This window comes from Phyllostomus discolor, chromosome 5 (assembly GCF_004126475.2).
Source record: "Phyllostomus discolor isolate MPI-MPIP mPhyDis1 chromosome 5, mPhyDis1.pri.v3, whole genome shotgun sequence".
Lineage (NCBI taxonomy): Eukaryota > Metazoa > Chordata > Mammalia > Chiroptera > Phyllostomidae > Phyllostomus > Phyllostomus discolor.
In genome coordinates this window covers 132840327-132863270 of record NC_040907.2, presented here as the reverse complement: position 1 = coordinate 132863270, position 22944 = coordinate 132840327, and the positions used below count along the sequence as shown (strand labels likewise).

Genomic DNA, 22944 nt, shown 5'->3' with positions numbered 1-22944 from the left:
TGGCAATTGGGAGAACTATTTAAAGTCCCAAAGTGCCTACTTTGAAGGCAACTGAGGCATCATTGTCTTATGTACAATGTTTCTTGTATCTTCTTCAATAAATGGACGTATTTTTCATAGTACATGGCTGCATACTTTCTGGACAGACCTCATATATCAACATAACACATGTAATAAGTAAAATATAGACTGTACTTACCATTTCCATTAATAGACAGATTATGGGTCTTGAAACTGTCCTCAACACTTTCCAAGGTCAGTGTAGTGTGAGCTAGCAAATTATACTTTGCACCACTAATAGTGAGAAAGAAGACATGTTTTAAGTTCTTTAGTGTATTTTCTACTATATACAATATTAGATGTTTGACAACAACAAAATAAACCTGATTTAAAAATGGGCAAATGACTTGAATGGACAGGACATTTCTCCAAAAGAGATACACAAATAGCCAATAAAAACATGAAAAGATGCTCAAGATCACCAGTGATTGGGAAAATACAAATCAAAACCACAATGAGATACCACTTCACAGCCATTAGGATGGCTGTTATAAAAAAAATAACAACAACATCAACAACAAAGAAAAATAGAAAATAACAAATGTTGGCCAGGGTGTGGACAAATTGCTGATGGGAATATAAATGGTGTTACCACTATGGAAACAGTATAGTGACTCCTCAAAAAACGAGAAATAGAACTGCCATATAAGTCAGCAACTGTATGTCAGGGCATATTCCCAAAAGAACTGAAAGCAGGGACTCAGATCTGTGTAAACCCATGAAAACAGCAGCATTATTTACAACAGCCAAATAGGGAAAGTAGCTCAAGGCAAGGCTGAAAGGGTAAAAAAATGTATATACATACAATGGGATATTATTCAGCCTTAAAACGGAATAAAATTCTGACTCCAACATGGATGCATTGCAAAGGCATTATGTTAAGTGAAATAAGTCAGTCACAAAGGGCAAGTACTATATGATTGATTCCACATATATGAGGAACCTAGGAAAGTCAAATTTACCGAAACAGAAAGTAGAATGGAGGTTTCCAGGGTCTGAGTGGAGAGGGAAGCAGGGGTTAGTGCTTAGTGGGTATAGAGTTTCCATTTGGGACAGTAAAAAAGTTCTGGAGACAGACAGTGGTGAGGGTTGTACAATACTGTGTATGTGCTTAATGCTACTGAATCATATTCTTAGGCAAATGTTTTGTTATGTATATTTTACCAAAATAAAAAAATGAAAAAAACACATTTAGGTGTTATAAATAAAAGTTTAAAGTTACAAATGATTAATCAACTCTTCATTTCTTTATGCTATTTCATCTTAAGAAAATCTGAAAATTCTTGGTTTAACTTACATATGTTTCTTTTAAAGGATCTCCATTCATTTAAAATTATAGACTTAACATCTTATATGTGCCAAGTCTTATACAAGGTGATGGGCATGAATGGTAAACAAGACTCAGTATTATATTCTGATGCAGGAGACGGGGGGGGGGGAAGTAGAGAAATAAATCAAATACTGGTATTTCAAAGTTATAATGCAACTTTTTCTATGAAAGAAACAAAAGGTATAAGAATACCGAGGACCTGTGTTAGGCAGGGGAATTGGGAAAGGACCCTCTGAAGAACTAACAGTTAGGAATAAAAGGACAGAGCCAAGCAAAGGATGCAGAAAAACATTTTAAGCAGAGAGAACAGCACATGCAAAGAGAGGCTGAAAGAAGACAAGTATGGCTGAGACATAGCAAGCAAGTGGGGAACACGGTATAACACAGCACTGGAAATGCAGGCGGGGGTTGAATCACCTGAGACTGTGAGCCTTGGAAGGACAGTAAATTTACTTCCAAGTGTAATGGGAAGTCATTGGAGAAAGTTAGTCAGAAGGATAGTGATGGAATCTGGTTCATATTTATTTCCTGGAAGTGGGAATAAATCTCCTTCTGGTTAATCTAATTTAAAGATTTGTAATTTTTATCTATAGTATGGAGAAATGGAGATTTCCCCACTCCTACTTCCATTTTTTTTCATTAAACTACCAAAGTTAAAATAGCACATTGCTAAAGTATCTAAAAATTGTGATGATAAATTTCATATCCTGACTTTCTGTGGTGATAAAAGGTGAAAATTTTTGTTCAATAGTTGTATTTCCTCTGCTAGTAATCTTAATTTTATTTCAAGACTTTTCTTGGTTTTTTAATTTTCCAAAATCTTAACACTAAAAACAGTAAAGAACATGTTTTTAAAAAGAAGGAGACAGAGAGGTGGACAGACAGAAATATAGACAAACCTAGGGGAAAAAAAGAAGAAGTCTGACGGGGATCTCTGTTAATTATGCCAGGTTATACGTTTCATAAACCCTATCTCACTAATCTTTATTAAAATCTCTACTACAAAGGCAGAAATAGGTATACATGTACTAAGTATGCAGTGCATGCATACATGCACTCCTTTAGTAAATACTACCATGCCCTACAGAATATTACCTCCTCTGAGAACACCTCTTGTTTTTTGTTTTACCAGTTATATTGAGAAATAATTGACATACATCACTGTGTAAGTTTAAGGCATACAACACGATGGTTTGATCTACCTTGGTTTTAACATGCAACTATCATAGACAACACGTATCTTTCTTTACACAGGAAAATTTATGTTTCTGTCTCCCAAACATTGTTTTAACAAAAAAAAACACATGAGTAAGTTTCAAGTTACATTCTGAATACAGCCAGTATAATGTCAGACTCATATGTAAAATTTCGCTAAGTATTAACAAATCTCCACTGTTGCTAGAGCTAAAAGGCACCAGCCTCATATTCAGTGTAGCAATTCTCTGCTGTTATTCACTTATTTTTCCCTAGTGTTAGACAATGAGTACCTCCACACACCAAAAAAAGTTGAGGAAGTATTAAAAAAACCTGTGGAGAAAGAATCAAAGCAATTGAGAACAGCAATTATAATAGAAGAGCAAACATCACCACACACAAACTGCCCATTAACAATCACAAACTGTTTTAATATTTTAAGTATTAGTTCAACATGATAATTGGTCATTGATATACAGGTTTCATGGAACGACATTATCATTTCCCCCCACTTAAAATGATAGGAAATAGACTCCCGTCAGCACGTTAGCGCAGGGTGTCATTTTCAGGAAGAGGTTCTGGGCAGCAAGTGGATAACCGCTGTGGGAGAGCGACACTCGCTGTGGGGGACGGCAGGCCCAGTGGCTGCAAGGCAGGGCAGGAGAGGGAGGGAGGGGGACGTCCCATGGAAGGAGGGGCAGGCACTGTACATCACAGTGCTGTGCAGGTGTGATGAGGCACTGGATTTTATTCTGAGTATAACGGAGCAAATGGTAGGTTTGGGGCTATGTGTTGTGATCTGACTTGTATTTTTGATCCCTCTGGTCACTGTATGGAGGACAGAGCACAGAGGCCAAGAGTGAAAATGGAGACACCAAGCAGAAAGCTACTGCAATTGACCAATCAAGAGCTGATGCAGGCCTGGAACAGGGTGGTGGCTGGCAGAGTGGTGAGAAGTAGTAACATTCTTGATACAGTCTTAAAGTTGATCCAGTGTGGCCATCAGATGGATGTGAAAGTAAATAGTCAAAGACAACTCCAAGGCTTTTGGCCTGAGCAACTAAAAAAAATGGAATTGTTATTAACTACAATGAGTCTAAAAGAAGAATAGATATAGGAAGTAAGAATTTAGTTTGGATAAGTTAAGTTTGAGATATTTTTAGGTATCTAGATGGTATCTTTACAGGCAGCTAGGTAGATGAGTCTGGAGTTAGGAGAGGAAAATTGTTGAAGAATTAAAGTTGGAAGTTAGCAGTACCTAGATAAAATTTAATGAAAGTCAGAAAGTTAAATGAAGTTCAAGGACTGGATACTGGAACACAAGCACTCTGTCACTTCCGATTAAGCTGAAGAGCAATGAACAAAGGAGAGGTGAGGAACAGTCACTGAGGCAGAAGAAAAATCCCAGAAGTGGTATCCTAGAAAGCGAGTTAAAAAAACTGTTTCAAGGAGAGTGATCAATTATGTTAAATAATGCCAAAAGGTCCAGGAAAAGGGATATTGACCACTGACCCAGGCTCTGGGAGCATGTAGACCACTGTTGGCCTTGACAAGAGCAATTTCTGCAGGGTGGGATGGAGGCAACATGATGAAAGCTGACTGAAACTCTCTAAGAAAGAATCGGAGCAGAGAAAGTGGAGATAGGGAACATAAAGAACTCTTATCTATAAAGAATGGCTATGAAATAGGCAGTAGAAATGAGAGATATTTCAGTATGTTTATATTTGTGGAAATGATGCAGGAGAAAAATTCATGATGCCACGGAGGCAGGATGAGTACATGCGTAGGAGCCTACTTTTGAGCAGTTGAGAAGATGTGATCTAGTGTACAAGTAGGTGAGGCAAAGGCAGTTCACAAAGGAAAGCAGCAAATACAGATCCAAATGCTGGTAGACTTTATAGAGGGAAGATACGTAAGTTCTTTTCAGATTACCTCATCAGTGAAACAGTCAGCAGCTTTGAGGAAGGAGTAGAGAGAATGGGGTGCTGGAGGTTTCGGAAGAGAGAATTGCATGATGTAAACTTCTTACCCTAAAGAGACGTAGAGTAGAAGGCAATGACAACTCAGGATTGCGCAGTCATACTGAAAACTCACTTAAAGTTAGAGATCTTGTGTCTAACATGAACCAGTCAATAAGACTCTTTTTCTCCAGCTTCCTCATCTGTTCTTCATGAGTACAGGTGCAGAGGGGTTCAAAGTAAAATTTAACCAAGGTTCGAGTTTTTCAAAGGTTAGTATGACAAAAGGAGAAAAATGCTCCTAGGAAAGAATTAAATGGCAAGTCATGGAGTCTAAGCTAAGTTGGAGGCAGAACACTGAAGGGAGCAAGCTGGGAATGTGGGAAGCGGGAGACAGAGTGGAATACCTACTATCAATATTTTAGAAAGTGTGCAATTATTAGTAATGAGAAGACCTAGAATACAATCACAGGGTAGATGGCTGAAAAGGGCGAAAGGACAAGATCACTGGAGGCAAGGGGGTCATGAAACTGAGAGGTCAAGGTATTAAATGGACAGTTCACAAGTATTTTAGGTCCATCAAGGAAATAAAGAACAAACTGACAGTGACCAGAGGGGAGTAGGAAGGGGAATAACTGGGGCAAGAAGGGGAAGGGGTAAGCCAAGGAACACCAGTAGAATACTTGCAGGCATGGACAATGCAGGGGGATTGACTGTGGGAGCAGAAGGAACAGGGCAAGGGAGATCAATGGGGAAAAAGGCAGAACTGTAAATGAACAACAAAAAATGTTTTTAAAAAGAAAAATACAGGAAGCAGCTATGCCATAGGCTGTGCATTTGCACTGAGTGAACTGGAAAGGTGGCATGTTTAGAAAGCAATCTCTTCCTAAAGAGGCTAAAATTATGACAAAATAAATGTTTACTTTTTTTCCCCTCAAGCCTTAAGAAATGATTGTGACTGAAACATCTTTTCCTCAACTACTTTAAGGTAAACATGTAACACGTTTGCCTCTATTTCCAATGAATGACACACATGAAAATAACAATACAAAAAAAGTTATTGATAATCTCCTCTAAGAATGGTTAAAAGAACCAGCTGATAGATAATGCAGTCATTAAAATGATTTTGTGAAGACTGCAATAACTTTATAAAAAAGTTGAATGCACTGTATAATTTTGAATATCTAAATCTCCCCTAAAGTTAGTTATTTTAAAACTTGGAAGAAAAATATTAGTTCAAAATTATAAAAAGTATTTGATTTAGAGTGGTTAAACTATGAATAACTTTTCTAGATTCTATTTCTCAAGTTTTATTCCTTTTGTAATGAAGTAATAAATGTGGTAAAGTGGTAGTAGGATGAAAGTCATGTCTATGAATAGACATGTAAAACATGATGATACTCCATCTACCAATGTGCAGTTGAAAGCATTTTAACAGGCAACATCTTTTTAAAGGCTTATAATAACTACTTGAGGTAGGCAGGGCAGAGATTTGCAGATGGAGAAATTCAAGTTCACAGAATGTAATTAACTTGCCTAAAGCTAGCAAGTGGTATATGAAAAGAGAAGCCTACTATACTATACTTAGTACCTTTATACTTCATTAAGAAATTGTTCAACCCTGGCTGGCGTAGCTCAGTGGATTGAGCGTGGGCTGTGAACCAAAGTGTCGCAGGTTCAATTCCCAGCCAGGGTACATGCCTGGGTTGCAGGCCATGACCCCCAGCAACCGCACATTGATGTTTCTCTCTCTCTCTTTCCCCCTCCCTTCCCTCTCTAAAAATAAATAAATAAAATCTTTAAAAAAAAAGAAATTGTTCAAAATTAAGGTACTTCTTCTGTTAAAACAGATACATAGTGACCATATTTTACTGCATGGAACATGCATGGGATTTAAGTGCATGGAACATGACTTACTAACCTTTGACTCCAATGTACTACATGATAGAACTACTGTATAATCATTCCTAAGATCTTTAAATAAATGAATACATTATATTCAGTGGTTGAGTAATTTCTTAGTTATGTTTGAACATTGCATAATTTTTTACACTACCAAACCATTAACACCCTTATTCCTCAAAACATCAATAACCCATTTATCCTAGACAAGTGTTAGTATACTAGTTTTATAACTTCAGTCTAATTTAAAATGTGGTATAGTGGCTTTTTAAAGTTAATATACTTTTTTGTCAAGTAAATAATCATTGTCAATTTTACCAGTTTTCATAAGATGACTGTTTAAAATGATGTATATTTATTTGCACAATGAAAAATAATGTGCTGAATACCTCTTAAGGAGCATAAGGTAGTTAATTCAGCTATTAGAAGCATTGGGAAAATCTAGCTAAATTCCACAAATAAAATGACTAAATGAAATCACATGAGGGAGCATGCTAAAATTACCAAAAATGTTCACTGTCCTCTTTCAGATCAAACAATACTTTATGATGACATTTCATGTTACTTCATTTTTAAACCATGACTAATTACAATGGCAATGCTTCCAAAACCAACAATGATCTCACTTTTAAAACATTCTTGTCAGGATAACATTTTCTTACTAAAACATTACACTCATTCCTTTCAGCCAACCCTAATATTGAGTTCCCAAAAGTTTAATCAGCTACATTTTTTAAATTAAAAAAGCCAATTGTTACAAGATTGGAGGGGTATCCAAAAATGTTAAGAAAAAAAAATAAATTAGTACTTTAAATGGTAGTCTAAAAAAAGTACACACTTTTGTCAGGAAGAACAGCTATATTTGATCACATACCATATTACCAGAGAAGATATATACTACCCCAATTTGATCTTTAGTGCCCATTTTGGCTACAAATTTAAAAGTGTATTAGGAATCTTTGTACTGATCTTGAACTAGATCACTGTTAAATAAATAAAATTTATCCCCTAAGCACTCTTTTTACTAGTGCTATTCTCCAACTCTTACCACGGTGCTGAAGTGGTCAGTTAAGGAAGTATCAGGTAAGGGTAGTCCTAGGCTGTGAGTTTGACCCCATACACTCTGGATTCCCACCAGAAGTGCAATAGGATGCTGGTACTAGGAGAATATGATTTGGTGAAATGTTGTTAAAGGTTTTATTCCACCTTTTGACCTACTTTAATGGTATAAACAAATGACATGCAAGTTTCATGGGAAATGTTCATAAGGAAAATTATTGTTTGGATTCACATATAAACCAAGTAGAATGACAAATCTAAGTATAAGAAATGCTTCAAAACAAATAGATCAATCCCTACTAAAAAAAAGCTTAATACCAAATAATTTTATTCTCAAAAATTCCACTAGGCTTCAAAGAGGAATTTAGGTTAAATACAAGTTCTAACATCACTTAGATTATGTTCTGTGACATAATAAACAATAATTTTAAATTTTAAAATATGTCTACATTTTATAATCCTGTGTCAAGTTTCTAAACTGCAATGCTTCAGCATGAGTTTGAAAAAAAAAAACTTCAAAAAGGACTGGTCTCAGAACAGTAAAAATAGTAACAATAATGGTAAGAGCTATATTTATTAAATGCTTACCACATATAAAGTTCAGGAATTATCTTTTGGAATCTCACAATGATCTTACGGTTAGGTATAATTACATTATCATTGTTCCCATTTTACATAGGGAGAAACAAAAACCCAGAGGGTGAATTAATCTGTCCTGGGTCACACAAGTAAATGACAGGATGAAAAATGGAAACATTCACTGCCCAACAACGTAGTCGTAAACTGTTTGAGAGGCTCACTCATTGTCTTTATATGCGTTAAAGGTGCATAAAACCCTAAAAATGTCTTTAAGGAGCCTTCTAAAAAGAAATGATTTTCTTTTTAGAAAGAAACCATCCTTACTTTCCATGTGAGAAAGTAGAGGACCTGGGAATACTGTAACTGGTCCAGAACACTACTGGCCCTGTCATTTTTAAATAAGAAATTTTGCTGCTTAAATAAGTTTTAAAATTACTGAATTTGGTGATTACCTCTAAGGTCTCTTTCAGTTCTAAAATCTCTGTTTCAACCTAGAAATATAATTGCTCATGTAATTATCGAAAAGAAATACTTCCACTATCTTATGGTTCAATTAAAGCACCTTTCAGCAAAAACTTGACACAGTCTTAACCTAGAAAACTTAAAAAATGGCGTTAATTTTAAAGGATGAAAATCTAAGGGCCCCTCCTTTCCTCCTTTTTAATGACATTTATGTTAAAAAAGACATTTTCTATGACAGTTTTTTAGTGGAAGGGACCAATTCATGGATCATAAAATCAATTTAATAATTTATAAACAACATTTTAAGGACTGAAAATAACTAGAAATTAAAAATTCTGATAATTATACTGTAAATAGCAAGCATTAAGTATTGCTTCATGAAATCTGTTTATGTAGCTGTGTACTCAGTCATAACACAGAATTTATTTTCTCACCACAGATCTCAATCAGAACAGACTGAAAGCCACAATGCTAGAGAGAGTCCCACGGCATTTTTCACGTGAAGTATATCTGATACAAAAGGAGTTATTTAATTACATTCTGATGACTGATAGTTCCAGGATCTATACCTAAAATATTTTGTTTTCTGTAATTATAGTAAAATTATTGGCATGCTGAAGAGTCAACTCCACTAAGACATGCAAAGAAATTCTAGGAATGTAGCCCAACCAACAGTTTTTCCAAGAAACAGAAAATAAAACGATTGTTGAAGCAACAAACACAATGTTTAAAGAAAGTATCTGAAAGAAACCAGGGCTCCTTGAAGAAGTGATAATTCCAAGCCTGGGCAGAAAAACACAAGATGAAAGTGGAACATCTTGTGTCATAAGGCAAAGAAGCTATCAGAGATTAGGTTGTGTCAAAACGACACAGGAGTCAGCTTAAAAGCTTCCCATAGATCAAACAGGGAACAATTTGGCTTCAGAAAGAATAATACATATGAAAGAGTGAGACACAAATTTATAAAAATCCAGTAGTTCAAATAAAAGATAATGCTGATCACCTCCATGATTGCTAGGATATCAACTTAATATTCTAAAATTGGGTAAATAAAAGAAAGTATTTTTCCCTGCCTTTCCTTCATCAGTTATTTTTTGCATTTATAGTTCATGAAGGAATGTTCTTCTCTGAGAGAATTTCAGGTTTAAAAAAATGCGGGACAAAATTTTAAAGTCACCAAATTATGATCCTCGATGAAATAATGAATGCTCAGTAATGGCTGCTAAAACCATTAGATAAAAGATTGATAGGCAATTTTACAATAGATGAATCAGGCTGGCAACATTTGAATCCACTGATCAATTTTAACATGACTAAAAGTAGGACAAGGCTTCCCAATGGGAGATAGTAAGAAGTATATATAATCAATATGAAATATTATTGCCCTAAAAGAAAACCTGAACCTAATCAGTTCTCTAGATCTACTATCTACCGGTTGTAGGACATACAGGGGATAGAAAACAATGTTAAAAAGAAAAGCCACAAATGCCCAATTAGCTAAACTCAAAATATGGGAAATTCTGTAAGATCTGGTTTCTTCAATAAATAGCAGCAAGAAAAAAGTAGACAGGAAATTGTTAAGGATTAAAAGAAACTTAAAAGACTCACTACAATGCAACATTGTAGACCTTGTTTGGATACTGATTTACACAAACAAATCGTAAAAGGACTTTTTCAGAATTGAGGCAATTTGAATACAGACTAGATAGATATCAGATGATACTAAGGACTTTTTATTTTCTTAAGTGTGATAATGGTAATGTGGTTTTGTGATAAAGGTAAAATATTTTTTTAAATCTGTAAGAATAAAGCATGCCATATAGAAATTCAATTAGCAGGCTGATATGTAACAAATACTTTTACATACAGACAGTCCCTTTTCAAGAAAAACATTTCATCTTTCTAGTAGATACTGGAATTCCAAATCACTAAAAACACATTCTCACCCAAATTCCTATTTTCAAAGTAAAGTATTAAGGCTACTTCAGCTGGGTAAATGTCAGACAGCCAAGTTTTGTTTCTGTTGCAGGATGTTTTTTCCATTTAAAGTATAAACATACACTCCACATAGAGTACTTCAAAATGTCACAGACATATAATTATACTGTCACTATAAATATTGTATTAGAAACTTACGAAATAGCACAACTGAAGGACAAACACGTTTCATGATCTTCTTGAAGCATTGAATTTATTTTCTTCCCTGTAGCTTTACTTATAGATGTCTTCAGTTTCTTAGCTAATTTTTTTGGTGTATTGGTTATAGAAGAGTCTTCTGTACAGCAGCTATATAGTTCCACCTTTACCTGAAAGTCTGGCTTTGCTTCATTACTAAAAACAAGGGTATTCATAATGTTAGGAATTTAACTCAGCAGAAAATAAAATTATAACATCCTTTGATGTTTTCATACATTTAAAATCAGCATGTGAAATGGGTTTATGTTAATAGATGTTAATGAGACAGAATCTCCCAGTGTTTATTTAGTATCTAAATGACCTGAGAGAGTCATTGCACCTTCCAGAGCCACCAGCTTCTAAAAAGTAGGTCAATCTTAACTCAATTTAACCAATACATACAGGCACATTACTTAAAGAAAAAGAATAAAATGTCCTGGTCATTTTGTTGCCAATGCTATTTCTCCTTGTCATCCCTTTAACACAGCTATTTTTAAGGTATTTACATTATACATGTGATTTACTGAAATGACTGCTCTTCCAGAAGAGAAAAAGGTTTGGGAAAAAAGGAAAGAAAAAAAGCAGAAACAAAAGTTTCTTATGCTAAAGCCTTTAGTTTTCATTTCTTTTTCATTGTCATTTATAGTCCATCCACCACATGCTGCTAACCCATCCCATAAACCAGCCTCACCTTTCTGCCTAACAATTCTAAAACAACATTTCAATATTCAGTTATATAGGGGAAAGCAAACAAAGAAACAAACAAATGAAAAATGATATAAAGAGGTATGCTCAAGACATGAATTCCTTGAGAACAAATGCTGCCTTAATCTTTGTACTCTTAATCTAGCACAAAAGGTATTCGATGAATATTTATTAAACCAATATGCAGAAATTCTTCAATTTTAGCAAACACTAGGATTGGCTTTGTCCTTTGTCAGACACAATGAACCGCCTCTCGCATACAAGACTGTGGTAATGTCACCAACAATATAAAACACTCAAAGCTGCAGAAGAGATCGTCAGTAGAGGTTGCCTGTATGATCCATCCGCCTCAAAGATTTTAAAACTGCAGCACAGACGTTTTAAGATTTAAATGGCCAATCCAAAGTTTGCATAAATCCCAGGAATAATTTCCAGATATTTTTATAGTTTATTATTTGGCAACTTTTAAACATACAGTATTCCTGGTAATGACTAACAAATGTCAATATTTAGAGGAAAACCAGAGGTTCATAAATATTGAACAGTTATTAAAAACAACCATAACAAAAAGCACATTTTTAAACAACATTTAGAACATTTGACTGCAGTTATTTTTAGAACAATTTAAAATATTTACAGAATTTTTTAAAAAATTACAAATCATGTGTTGTTTTCCCAAGTAACTTGCATTGTTCTTTCCTTGAAAAAATTATGGTTTTTTTCTTTGTGGTAAAACAAACAAGAGCAAAGGCATGTAAAGAAAAGAGCCCATTACCAGGTTGACCTTGACTGAAAAAAAATGCACTAGCAATAGTTGATAATGGAAATAAATGTATTTATGTAACTAAGAAAAATTATTTTTTAGTCTCAATTATGCAAGCACGTGGCAATATTTTGGGGATCCTAAATAAATTTGGTTTAATAGAGCTTGTGAGAAGGCCTGCACAAGTGCTAATAACCCAAACAATGCATTTTATTTTCCATACTACACAATTACTTAGGGGATACTAGACAGAAGCCACAAAACATGGTTTGCAAAAGTTTTTTTTTAAAATGTTATGTTGAGTGGCAAAACATGTAACATTACTTTAAAATCTCAACTATATAGCTTCATAGCTGAAAATGGAAAAAACCATGCATACTGACTTTATTTTAATAGTTAAATAGCTATTAATATTTACATATTAAGATAGTGTCTTTGAAACCCTGAAAGAAATACAATTTGCACACTGATTTAGGCCAATAGAATCTTTAAAGGGGCCAGAAAAAACTTATGTTAGTTAAAAATGATTTCCAAGGGTACCTAAGGAGTTCTTTCTGGTGCTGTATTATGACCACAATAAAATGAGCCTCTAAAAGAACAGGAGCAATAAAAACAGCCCCGAGGATCACCCAATTTTTTATTGTTTTGGAGTACATGAAAGAAGTCCACCATAAGAAAAAGAATATCTTAAATTTTACTAAAGTGCTTTTCCTATGATACATATATCAGAACCATCTTATAAATAAAGTTGTAATACTATTTTAGTATTTCTGTAACTAAACCTCCTATATGAGGCATAAGAACCTGTTTTATGCCTAAATTCTCTCTATATGAAGTATTGTTATAATGAGAGTCCCTTATATTCATAGCTTAGTTAATAAACGATAAAATTTTATAAAAATTAATAAAAATCTATAATATCCAAGTCAAGTATTTACTATAAATATAACATAATTTCCATTTTACTTTAAATTGGAAAATTTCAAATGTAGAAATGGGTTTCTTTTGAGTAAAGTAAGTTTTAAATAAATTTAAACATTTAAAGATCTAATGCTTCAAAAATAACCCAAAGACCCAATAATTATGCCCTCCTTTAAAAAGGCATCAATTTATATTATTTTCATTCTCTAAAGATGAAAAAGTACTTACAATATAGTTACATTTTCAAAACATATATCTGTGATTGTTTTATCAACAATTACCATGTCGGTATCAAAAACTTCAGCTCCCATTTTGAATAAACAAAATATGGCATAACGCTGTGATCCTAGAGAAAATAAAAACATTTTAAGCCACAATCCAGGTGACAAATCATGCCTAATGATATTAAAAATCTACTTGAAAATGAAAAATGTTAGCTTAAATATTTGTTAATAGATTCTTATTTCTGTACATTGTAATCCTTAACCTTTTATAGTGACTATTTTGTCAGTATATATTAAGACTTTACCCAACCAAAACAATTAAACTAGGGAATATCAAAAATAAAGTTAAAAATATAGGCCTCTTAGCAGCCTCAAATAATCACCAAGCTCATAAATTGTATCCCTAGAAGACCCTTTAAGCTTTAATTAATAGCAAATTTATTATATATTATATATATTATTACCTTTGTCATTTTGGTTTCCAAGTCTATTTAAGAAAAAATGTTTTCTATTATAAGAGGTTAACAGCAAGCTCGTTAACAACAGCAAACATTTTCCACCAAACTAAAAGCAAGGGAGGAAACCACAAAAACAATAAAAGTAGACATGTGAACACAAAAAAACATAGCTGCTGGGTCTTTCAATTTGGTGATGTTTTTTAAAAAGTATTAGGTGATTAAAGGGCTAAATCCTCATTACTGAGCAAATGTGGCTCTTCAGAAAAACCTATTCTCTACAGTAATCAAAAAGATATATTAATTCCCACATGTATTCTTTTGTAAAGTAAATGATATTTCCTAATTGAATAACAGATATACTAACCTGATTTTGGATTCCTCATATTAAACTAATTATGCTCAATATGATTCAGTTTTTAAAATATGAGTAACAAAGCTATCACAATAGACAAGAAAGACAAAGGATTATCTTATCTTTTCTGCTTTGCCTCTAACATCTAGAAATCATTTGAGGTTAATTTCCATGACCTCAGCATTACATGGATTTGTGAAGGCTATATAAAGCTGTAAAATGCTGAAAGGAGGGAAAAAATCAGATCAAGCTAAAAATCTTTCTCTCTTATGTCCTATAAAAAATAATCTGAAGAAACAAAACAAGGCGGGAAAGATCTCCCAGATTCTGGGCAAATGGAAGAAATGTTGCCTTTACCTTCACCCCTCAAACATTTTCTTTGTCTCACACTCCCTTCCCTTAGAACCTGTGACATACTGTCCTCGCACAGTTGCCTATCAACAACTAAAAGTATATTAGGTATGCATTATCTTAATTAGTATCAAGCAATTACAGCACATTTATACTAAAAATCCTAAAAGAAATACCACAGTTCAGCAAAATTTTGCTTCATTCTGCCATGTTCTATACTATTTCACCATGGAAGCAGCTCTTTCCCCAATAACACAAGTTTATTATACACTAGAAAAAACTTCAATTACAAATTAAAATTATACATACGTTCTTTATTGCTGAAGTGATCAGAGTCTTTCCACATTAGTGGTATTCGAATATCTATAAAGAGAGGAAAAAGAAGTGACAGGTAATAATTTTGGTAAATTTCATTTCTTAGAGTGAAATGCACCTCTGAATTCCATAATGGGTTCTGACCATTAAAGCCATTAAAATTTATTATTTAAATATTCTAACACAGGTAATATTTTAATAGCTTAAACTAGAAATATAAAATGTGTTACATTTATTTACATAATTTACTAAAAAACCCCCACAAACTGTAACTCAAGAAATTAACATATTAAGTGAGGTCTGTAATAAGTTTATGCCATAACATTTTCATTTTGAGATTTATGTTTTTGAAATAAGTGAATTATGGGAAACCCTAGTGTTGAATTTCTATTTGGGCTGAGAGGTAGCAACAAAAGTAGTTAGATATGTTCAAACTATATAGAATAGTAGAGGCAGAAAAAACTTGAGAATTTTATTCACTATGCAAACTTTAAAGATGAAGAAAATTCAATGACTTGTCTAAGATCACTGTCTTTGGGGGCAGAGATGTAGCTCTTGACAAACAGATCAAAACTATTTCTAGTAAGAAGGTTAACTTGTCTGCAAAAGAATTTGCAGATCTTTGTATATTCATGTTACAAACTGCAGCATTTCCCCTAAGAAATAAAGCTAAAAAGAGGAATGCATTACTTCTCTCAGTCCGAGAAAAAAATTTATGTTCTAAAAGTGACCTAAACGTACTTTCTCTCATTTGCAGACTCTTCAGACTGGAAAGTAATTGTATTAACAATCTTTATTCCAGAAGTTAATCTAGAGCTATGATATAGTCAAAATGTTTCCTTCCTAGTTTCCTCCATTCTTCACTTTTAATACTAGATTAACAGTAGTAACAATTTCTCTGACATTCCTAAACTCTTTATATTTTCAAAGTTAGAGTATCAAGGTTCTACCACACAGATTAAGCTGTGTGAACTACCATGTTACATAGCACAGTAGAGGTCTCAATGACACGGTTTTAGTTACTCAGAGAGTACGAAAACCATATAAACACCTCAAACCTTTGTGGAAAACTTAAGACACTTCCTTATTATATTTACGAAGTTTATGTGCATATTTTTCATACCTATTAATTATGCTACTTTCAAATTAATTACAAATCTTAATGAAGTAAGTTGTTTGGCTACATTTAGGTTGGACTTCACTTTTAGATCCCAAGATCTTTTGTCTATATTTTTATTTGTGTAGAATTCAATTTTTAAGGTTCTTAACGCCTATTTTGAATTTCCTTTCTATAACAGCTTTATATTACTCCTTCACCCCTAACCTATGCAACCAGGGAGGTGTGCATTAGCACCCTTACCACTGCTGTCTCGGCAGTTCTCATACAAATACAGCCTACTAAGCCCTCTCCGTGTGCCAAGATAAACACTCTACATACATGTCATCAAACAATGATTTTTAAAATGTGTTTACCAATTTAATAGTCACGTAACAGGACTTAGTTGTTTACATTTGCATTTTTTTGCTTAACAAGAAAAATGTTCCTAGCTTATTGGCTTGCTCAGTGAGTCTGTTTGTGTCCATGGCCCATTTCTCTCTCTCTTTTTAACATTATTTATGGTTTCTACTTTTAAAAGTTAATTATTTAATCTATGTGAGAATTTGAGTGTGTGAAGCAAAATAAAAATGGTTATTCTTATAAAAATAATTGTTGCAGCTCCATTTATTTATACCTAACAGAAATTCTTTTCTTTACTGATTTAATTATGCCATCTCTATCATATATGTCATTCTAAGTGGTGATCCCTTGGCTATATACTTTATGGATCTAATTGAATCATTTATTAATGACTATCTACCCTAATGTCAGTACCATACTATTATAATCATTGAACCTTTATAATGTACTGTTAGAATATATCCTTCCAGCAACATCTTACTCTTACTTGCTAATTTCTTTATGTGAACTTCAGAATATTTTGCCCAAATTTCCCCTCTAAAATGTTTTATTACAATTCTATTGTCCAAATTAATTGGGAAACTGATACTGTTATAATATTGTCTTTACACAGAGTAGCACAATAAAGTTACTCTTACACTTTTATAATTTATAATTTTATAATTTATTGTAAAGAAGATCTTTTTTTGCCATCATATCTTATAACTAGTTATTGCTGGTTTTGAGAGCAGCTACCACTTTTTGTATATTTATCTTGAGTCTAGCCATTTTTACTGAATTCTTTATTAATTCAAATAGTTCAGTAAATTTCCTTAAATTTTCTAGTTCTGCAATCTATTATCTTCAAATAGTACTGAATTTCTCTATTTCTTTTCAGTAGTTTCATATTTCATTCTTACTACTTTAGCTAGGATTTCTAAAACTGTGTGAAATTATGGTGATACAATAGACATTATTTTGTTCTTGCTTTTAATGGGATTGCCTTTATTGTTTTATAATTATGACTTGGCTGATGTCCTGTCAAAGAGCCTGCGTCTTACTTGACCACAATTGCTGACTCATTTCATTTCACAACTGTTCTTGTTCACAGCTGTTCTTGCTCTATTAGGGTGGTATTAACTGTTTACACTGTCTGAAGAGGAACATGGACCCTGACTTCCTTTGCTGGTTACCACAGTCTATGGGTCCATCTTGCCCTCACCCATGCCTAGTTATCTTAGATCCACAAGAGAAGGTGGGCACGTCTGTGTCCCAGGTGGTCAAGTACTGTCAGATGACAAAAAATGTATGAACCACCAACTATGTTTCTTAATTCAGGTTCAAATAGTAGAAATTCCTTTCTGATTTTGGCAAATGGTTGACTCAGTTTTAGTTTACAGTGCTCTGACCTTTGTCTTTTTTTTATGTTTTCATTGACATCTTAATGGAAAACTGAAAGAGTCTATTAATAGGATGGCCAACTTGATGCTATCAGGCCCTACAAGTTTATCTACCATAATTTTCAAAAATAAAAACTGAGGCACTTGTGAACTGATTTGGCTTTAGTCATTGAATTAGTAGACAGTGAATAAGCTCAGAAAACTTTAACACAATGCAATTAATTATTTGATGTTTAGCAGATAATCACAATAAACCTCAATTATTCTTTTTACTTTTATAAAGATCTGCCCCGTGAGTGGTGAAGCTGGAAATGAAAACCCAGCTATCTCCTGATAGTTGATGTAGTCTCAGAAACATTATTAAAAAAAGAAAAAGTGAATTCATTTTCAATTTTTATTTTTTACAAATATACAGGCAAGATAGAATTGTCTAAGCAAAGATTATATATGCATCCCATTTTCAGATACTTTCAGTTCCTTAATTTAATTTAAACTTGTCTTTTGGAAAAAAGGAACACATGAAGAAATAAGTTTAATTTCTATACTTGAGTATCTGTAGTCAAAAAAATAGTGTTTCCTCTTACTTTAAATGCTTTTACTTGAGCACTCTTCTAAATGTACAGTTAACACTAATTCCATCAATTGCTGCAGTCAATAAACTATCATCGAATGACAACAGATGTTAACTCTATTGTGTCATTTGAGTGTTCAATAGCAATTTAACATGTCTCAGTTGTGTACTGAGTAGTATTACACTGTAGACAAGAAATAAAGGATTATGTTTAAGTATTTTTAGAAAATCTCCTTTAAAGACCTATAATATTTTACCTATCACATTAAAATACTTTAAATACAGTGACCAACTAGTATGTAAAAGTACTGTGTTTGGCATTAAAAGGATACAAGAGGCATAAGACATTTTATTCCAGTCTTATAATTGGAAAGATGAAAATATAAATAAATATAAAACAAGCAACAAATCTTTTTATAGTTCAGTTCTTTTTCTGATGAATTTTTTGCTGAGGGCAATTCCTCTGATTCAGGACAATTATATCGTATGTAAAAGTCAGGTCTGTCCTTCCTCTATGAGAATTTTTGTTTACACATAAGGACATTTCTAAAAAAAAAATTCCTTGAGTGAGAGGGCCTGAAATGCAGCAGCAGGGTCACTGGAGCTAAGAAAACAAGGCTTTTGGCCAATGACAAAACCCAGTTATTACTTAAGGATCGATGGAAGCCTGCTGTTTCCGGTATTTGTACAAGGTGCATTATCTAACTAGCATACACACAAGTCAGCCATGTGTTCATTTCAATCTATGGCATCTGCAAGCCATTGTCTTTCTTTAGCTTTCTTAACACTTTGGAGAAACTGAGACAACACAGCATAAGTGCCATCTAGTGGTAAAGAGTCTCTTAACTATATTAGGAATTCAGGGGAGAAACATCATTTCTAGCTGGAATAACAGGGAGGACCTTATAAATGAGCAAACAGATCCTGAAGTTACAACATAGTTATTTCAAGAGCTAATTGGGTGTCAGAAGCATGGGGTGTGCAGGCAGAACAGAGAGAGAAATGTCTTGCTAAAGCAGACAGCTTATGTATAGAAATAGTAGAAAATATAGCTAGAAAAATAGTTGGATCAGAATAGAAAACTCTTGGGGAAATGTTTGGTCTTTATCCTACAAGCATGAAGAAGTCATCCATCCAATCAATATTCACTGAGCAATTACTATGTGCAAGCACTGTGTTACTTCTGGGTATATAATGATGAACAAAACAAACATAGTTCCAACCCTCATGGAACTTCTAGCCTACATAAGCATTAAAAACATTGAAACTTTTGAGCAGAAAAGGAGTGGAGAGTCAAAAGACTTGAGTCTGCAGCCCAACTCAAACACTTACAGGAAGTCATTTAACCTTTGAGTTTACAAAAAAAGAGAACCACCCTACATATTTCATAAAACTGCACTGAAAAGAAAACTGCATAATATATGTAATACATATGAAATGGGTTTCTCAAATTATTTGTAAAATTTTATTTATATGTAGAGCATAATGATGAGAAGCATTTTAAAACAGCATTTTGATAGAAGTATGCAAAATAAAATGAAGAGAATGGGCACAGAAAATTTTAAAAACCATACCAGCTCTAGAACGTTACTTTACAGAAGGTGTTCAGCAACATAAAAATGATCTATCACATACCTGATATGGCAATCTTTCCTTTACATGCTGTTCGTTCTTTATTTTCAAAGTTCACATCACTGTCAAAAGGAAAACACCTAATGAAAAAAAAAGATCTTTTCTAGTACGCAACTGTCTGAACTATCTTTCACAAAATGTCTAAATACTGAAAGCAAACACGTATCCATGAATAATAATGATTTCTAGTTAATATGAACTAGAACTTGACTCAAATCTTGAGATGTTTAGTCAGCAGCTAACTGGTTTTAAAGGAAATATAGAGAGCTATTCTCTTTGATTTTTCATAAAAGCTTTACCTTCCCTGGTGGCTACATACTGGTTTACTCTACAATGAAAGCCTTTTGTGATTCCTTACATTTATAAACAATATTTACAATATTTGTCCACATCCCAGGAAGTGTAATACCTTGAATCACCATTTCATGAAATATATCTCTAGCTTGCCCCAAAAAGTTAATGAATGTTCCAATCATAAGTTTCTTACCCAGGAGTATCTTATCCTCATAAAGTATAACAAATATCAAAATAACTCTGTTCTATATTTATATGCAGTAAGACAATAATTCATTCCCTTGAAATTCCAACAAACTAAAATTAACTAAGGTGGAAAAGGAAGGGATGGCTCTGTAGAGAAAATAAAATGTGGAGAGGAAAATTTTATTATGACAACAGAAAACAGTTTCAAAGGAAATTCTTGGTATATAAAGCACACCCAGGTCTGACTTTAGAATTTACTATTACAAAAAAAATAAATAAAATAAATATACTATTACCATTTTAAAAAATCTTTTAAAATAGTTATCTACTATTAGACCAAATCAATCCCTCCCTTTTACATTTCTCCAATATCCTACTTCTTAATATTCTGCATTTAGAGATTAGCATTCCATTTCTAGACCAGTATTTCCAAGAGTACTCTTCTTAGCACTTTTTTTTTTGGGGGGGGGGGGTCTTTATTTAAATTAGTTAGCTAATTAACTGTTAGCTAATTTAATTAGGTACTTCAAGTACATATAAGATAGAAACTTTTCATTTGACTACTGCTTGATTTTCTAAGAGGCTTTTAGAGAAAGATTGGGTGGGAGTTTGAAGTGTATCTAACCAATTTGCAAAAGAGTATGACACCATCTCACTGTGTGTCACTCAGGAGGCTTGTTAAAAAGATTGCATGTATTCATTATCATGTGTCCAAATTTGAAAATAAAATATATCAAGGTACTATTTTTTTTTTACTCTCTTACTGGGTTAAGCACATAAGTATTATAGGTGAAGTATATTTCAAATGACCTAAAATATTGGGTTGGCCAACAATTTCATTTATTATTTCTATAAGATGGCTCTACTAGCACTTAGTTGTCTTTAACTTCATCAAAACAATTTTGTTAGATTGTATCATGACAGCTGTCTTATCAGTGTGCATTAAAAAACTTATCAAATTGGTGAATTTTTATGTAGCCATTTTAATATTGAAGATGGAAGAAAATATATAACGTTTTTGGTATTATGCTTTATTACTTCAAGGAAAGTAAAAAAGTAAATGAAATGCAAAAAAAAGGTTTGTGCAGTGTGTGGAGAAGGTGCTGTGACTGATCGAACATGTCAAAAGTGGTTTGTGGACTTACATGCTGGAGATTTCTTACTGGACAATGCTCCACAGTCATTGTTGATAGCAACAAAATTGAGATATTAATTCAGAATAATCAATGCTATACTACACATGTCACATACTCAAAATATCCAAATCAATTAAGTTACTAGTGAAAATGAAAAATATATCATTTAATTTTACAGAAAAAAAACATACAGACTTTTTGGCCAACCCAATAATTTACTAATGTATTTAAGATGATAAACTTATGTGGGACATTTACATGGTATTTACACACTCGCATACTAGGTATAGGTAGGGTAATATAGTAGACTTAAAGACATACATTTTCAGAATCCTATCTAATTACTTTGTGAACACACCGGTATTTATGTTAAAATATGGAATTCACTCAATGAAATAAAAAAGTCCTCATTGATTCTTTCACAATGTTTTGAGTCAGAAATTTAAGACAGAATCAAGTTCAACATTTTATACTTAAGTTTAGTTTGTCATGTTGAAGAACATTAACTTGTTTATTAGTTCATCATAGAGTGGAAAATTCAATTGAATAGTCTACTATGCTTTGGTGAAAATAATATACTGACAGGCCCACTAGAAATCAAACACAAATCTCAATTTTCTCAAATTGGAACAAGGAATACAAATACAAATATAGTTGGTTGGCGTTTGTAAGTAATATTTCTGAAAATACCTTCTATATGAGCAATGCATAATATAAATTCTTAAAATACTTATTTCAATGAAAAATATAAGGAAGTTCTAATATGATAAGTAACTTGAGTGTTATGGAATAGGTCATAGCTTATGCTCAAGTTTAGATCCATTAGCTATTATTAAATTGGATTAAACTTGAGGCTTTGGCAGACCAGTAATATTCTGAAATACTAGAGCGACCAAAAGTAGACTTGTTGAATATTTACCAAAAAAAATTTTCTCTTCCCAACTATTCAACCAACTGGCAAAGTACAGCTTTCTTCCCTATAATAATAAATTACTTACATTAGCATTTCTAGGACCAATCAACAAAGTTATTATATATAAATATTATCAAACTATAACATAAATCCAATTAACTATATAATCTTACAGAATAATTAAGTCTGTTGTTAAAAAAATTAGAGAGGAACCGAAGTAATTTAGCCTCATTTTTCTGAAGCTTGAATTATTTTCAATTCAAATAACTCCTCAAATTGTTATTTAGGGTGCTAAAATGTGATATTTTATAATTAATCCAAATTGACAATAAAATTGTTAAACATTATCTGTTTAATAATGTGCTACTGTAGCTAATAGTTTGCTACAGTTAAATACTTGTTTGAAAATCTGCAATGTTAATGCCAATTCTAAATGCTATAATTAGAGAGCCAGCCTGAGGAAAAAGCAAATAACCACAAAATTATTCAAATAAAAGCACAGCTAAATAATAGTGTACCTTATTCTTAGAAACCCAATTTGGAGTATTATTTTGCTGAGATTTGTA

The 22944-nt window shown here is 32.9% G+C and overlaps 1 protein-coding gene across 2 annotated transcripts in view; it reads right to left on the bottom strand.

Annotated features, from left to right (window-relative positions):
• Nucleotides 1-22944, bottom strand: part of RTKN2 (rhotekin 2) — a 68690-nt gene that overhangs the window by 30519 nt on the left and 15227 nt on the right. Inside the window, exons 3-7 of one of the 2 annotated variants that reach the window (XM_036026912.1) lie at nucleotides 19853-19929; nucleotides 14803-14856; nucleotides 13337-13454; nucleotides 10681-10875; nucleotides 200-294 (exon numbers count right to left, since the gene is read on the bottom strand). In XM_036026912.1, coding sequence (XP_035882805.1) covers nucleotides 200-294; nucleotides 10681-10875; nucleotides 13337-13454; nucleotides 14803-14856; nucleotides 19853-19929 — 539 coding nt within the window. The remainder of the gene's footprint in view (nucleotides 1-199; nucleotides 295-10680; nucleotides 10876-13336; nucleotides 13455-14802; nucleotides 14857-19852; nucleotides 19930-22944) is intronic. The other variant, XM_028513537.2, reaches the window with a different exon arrangement.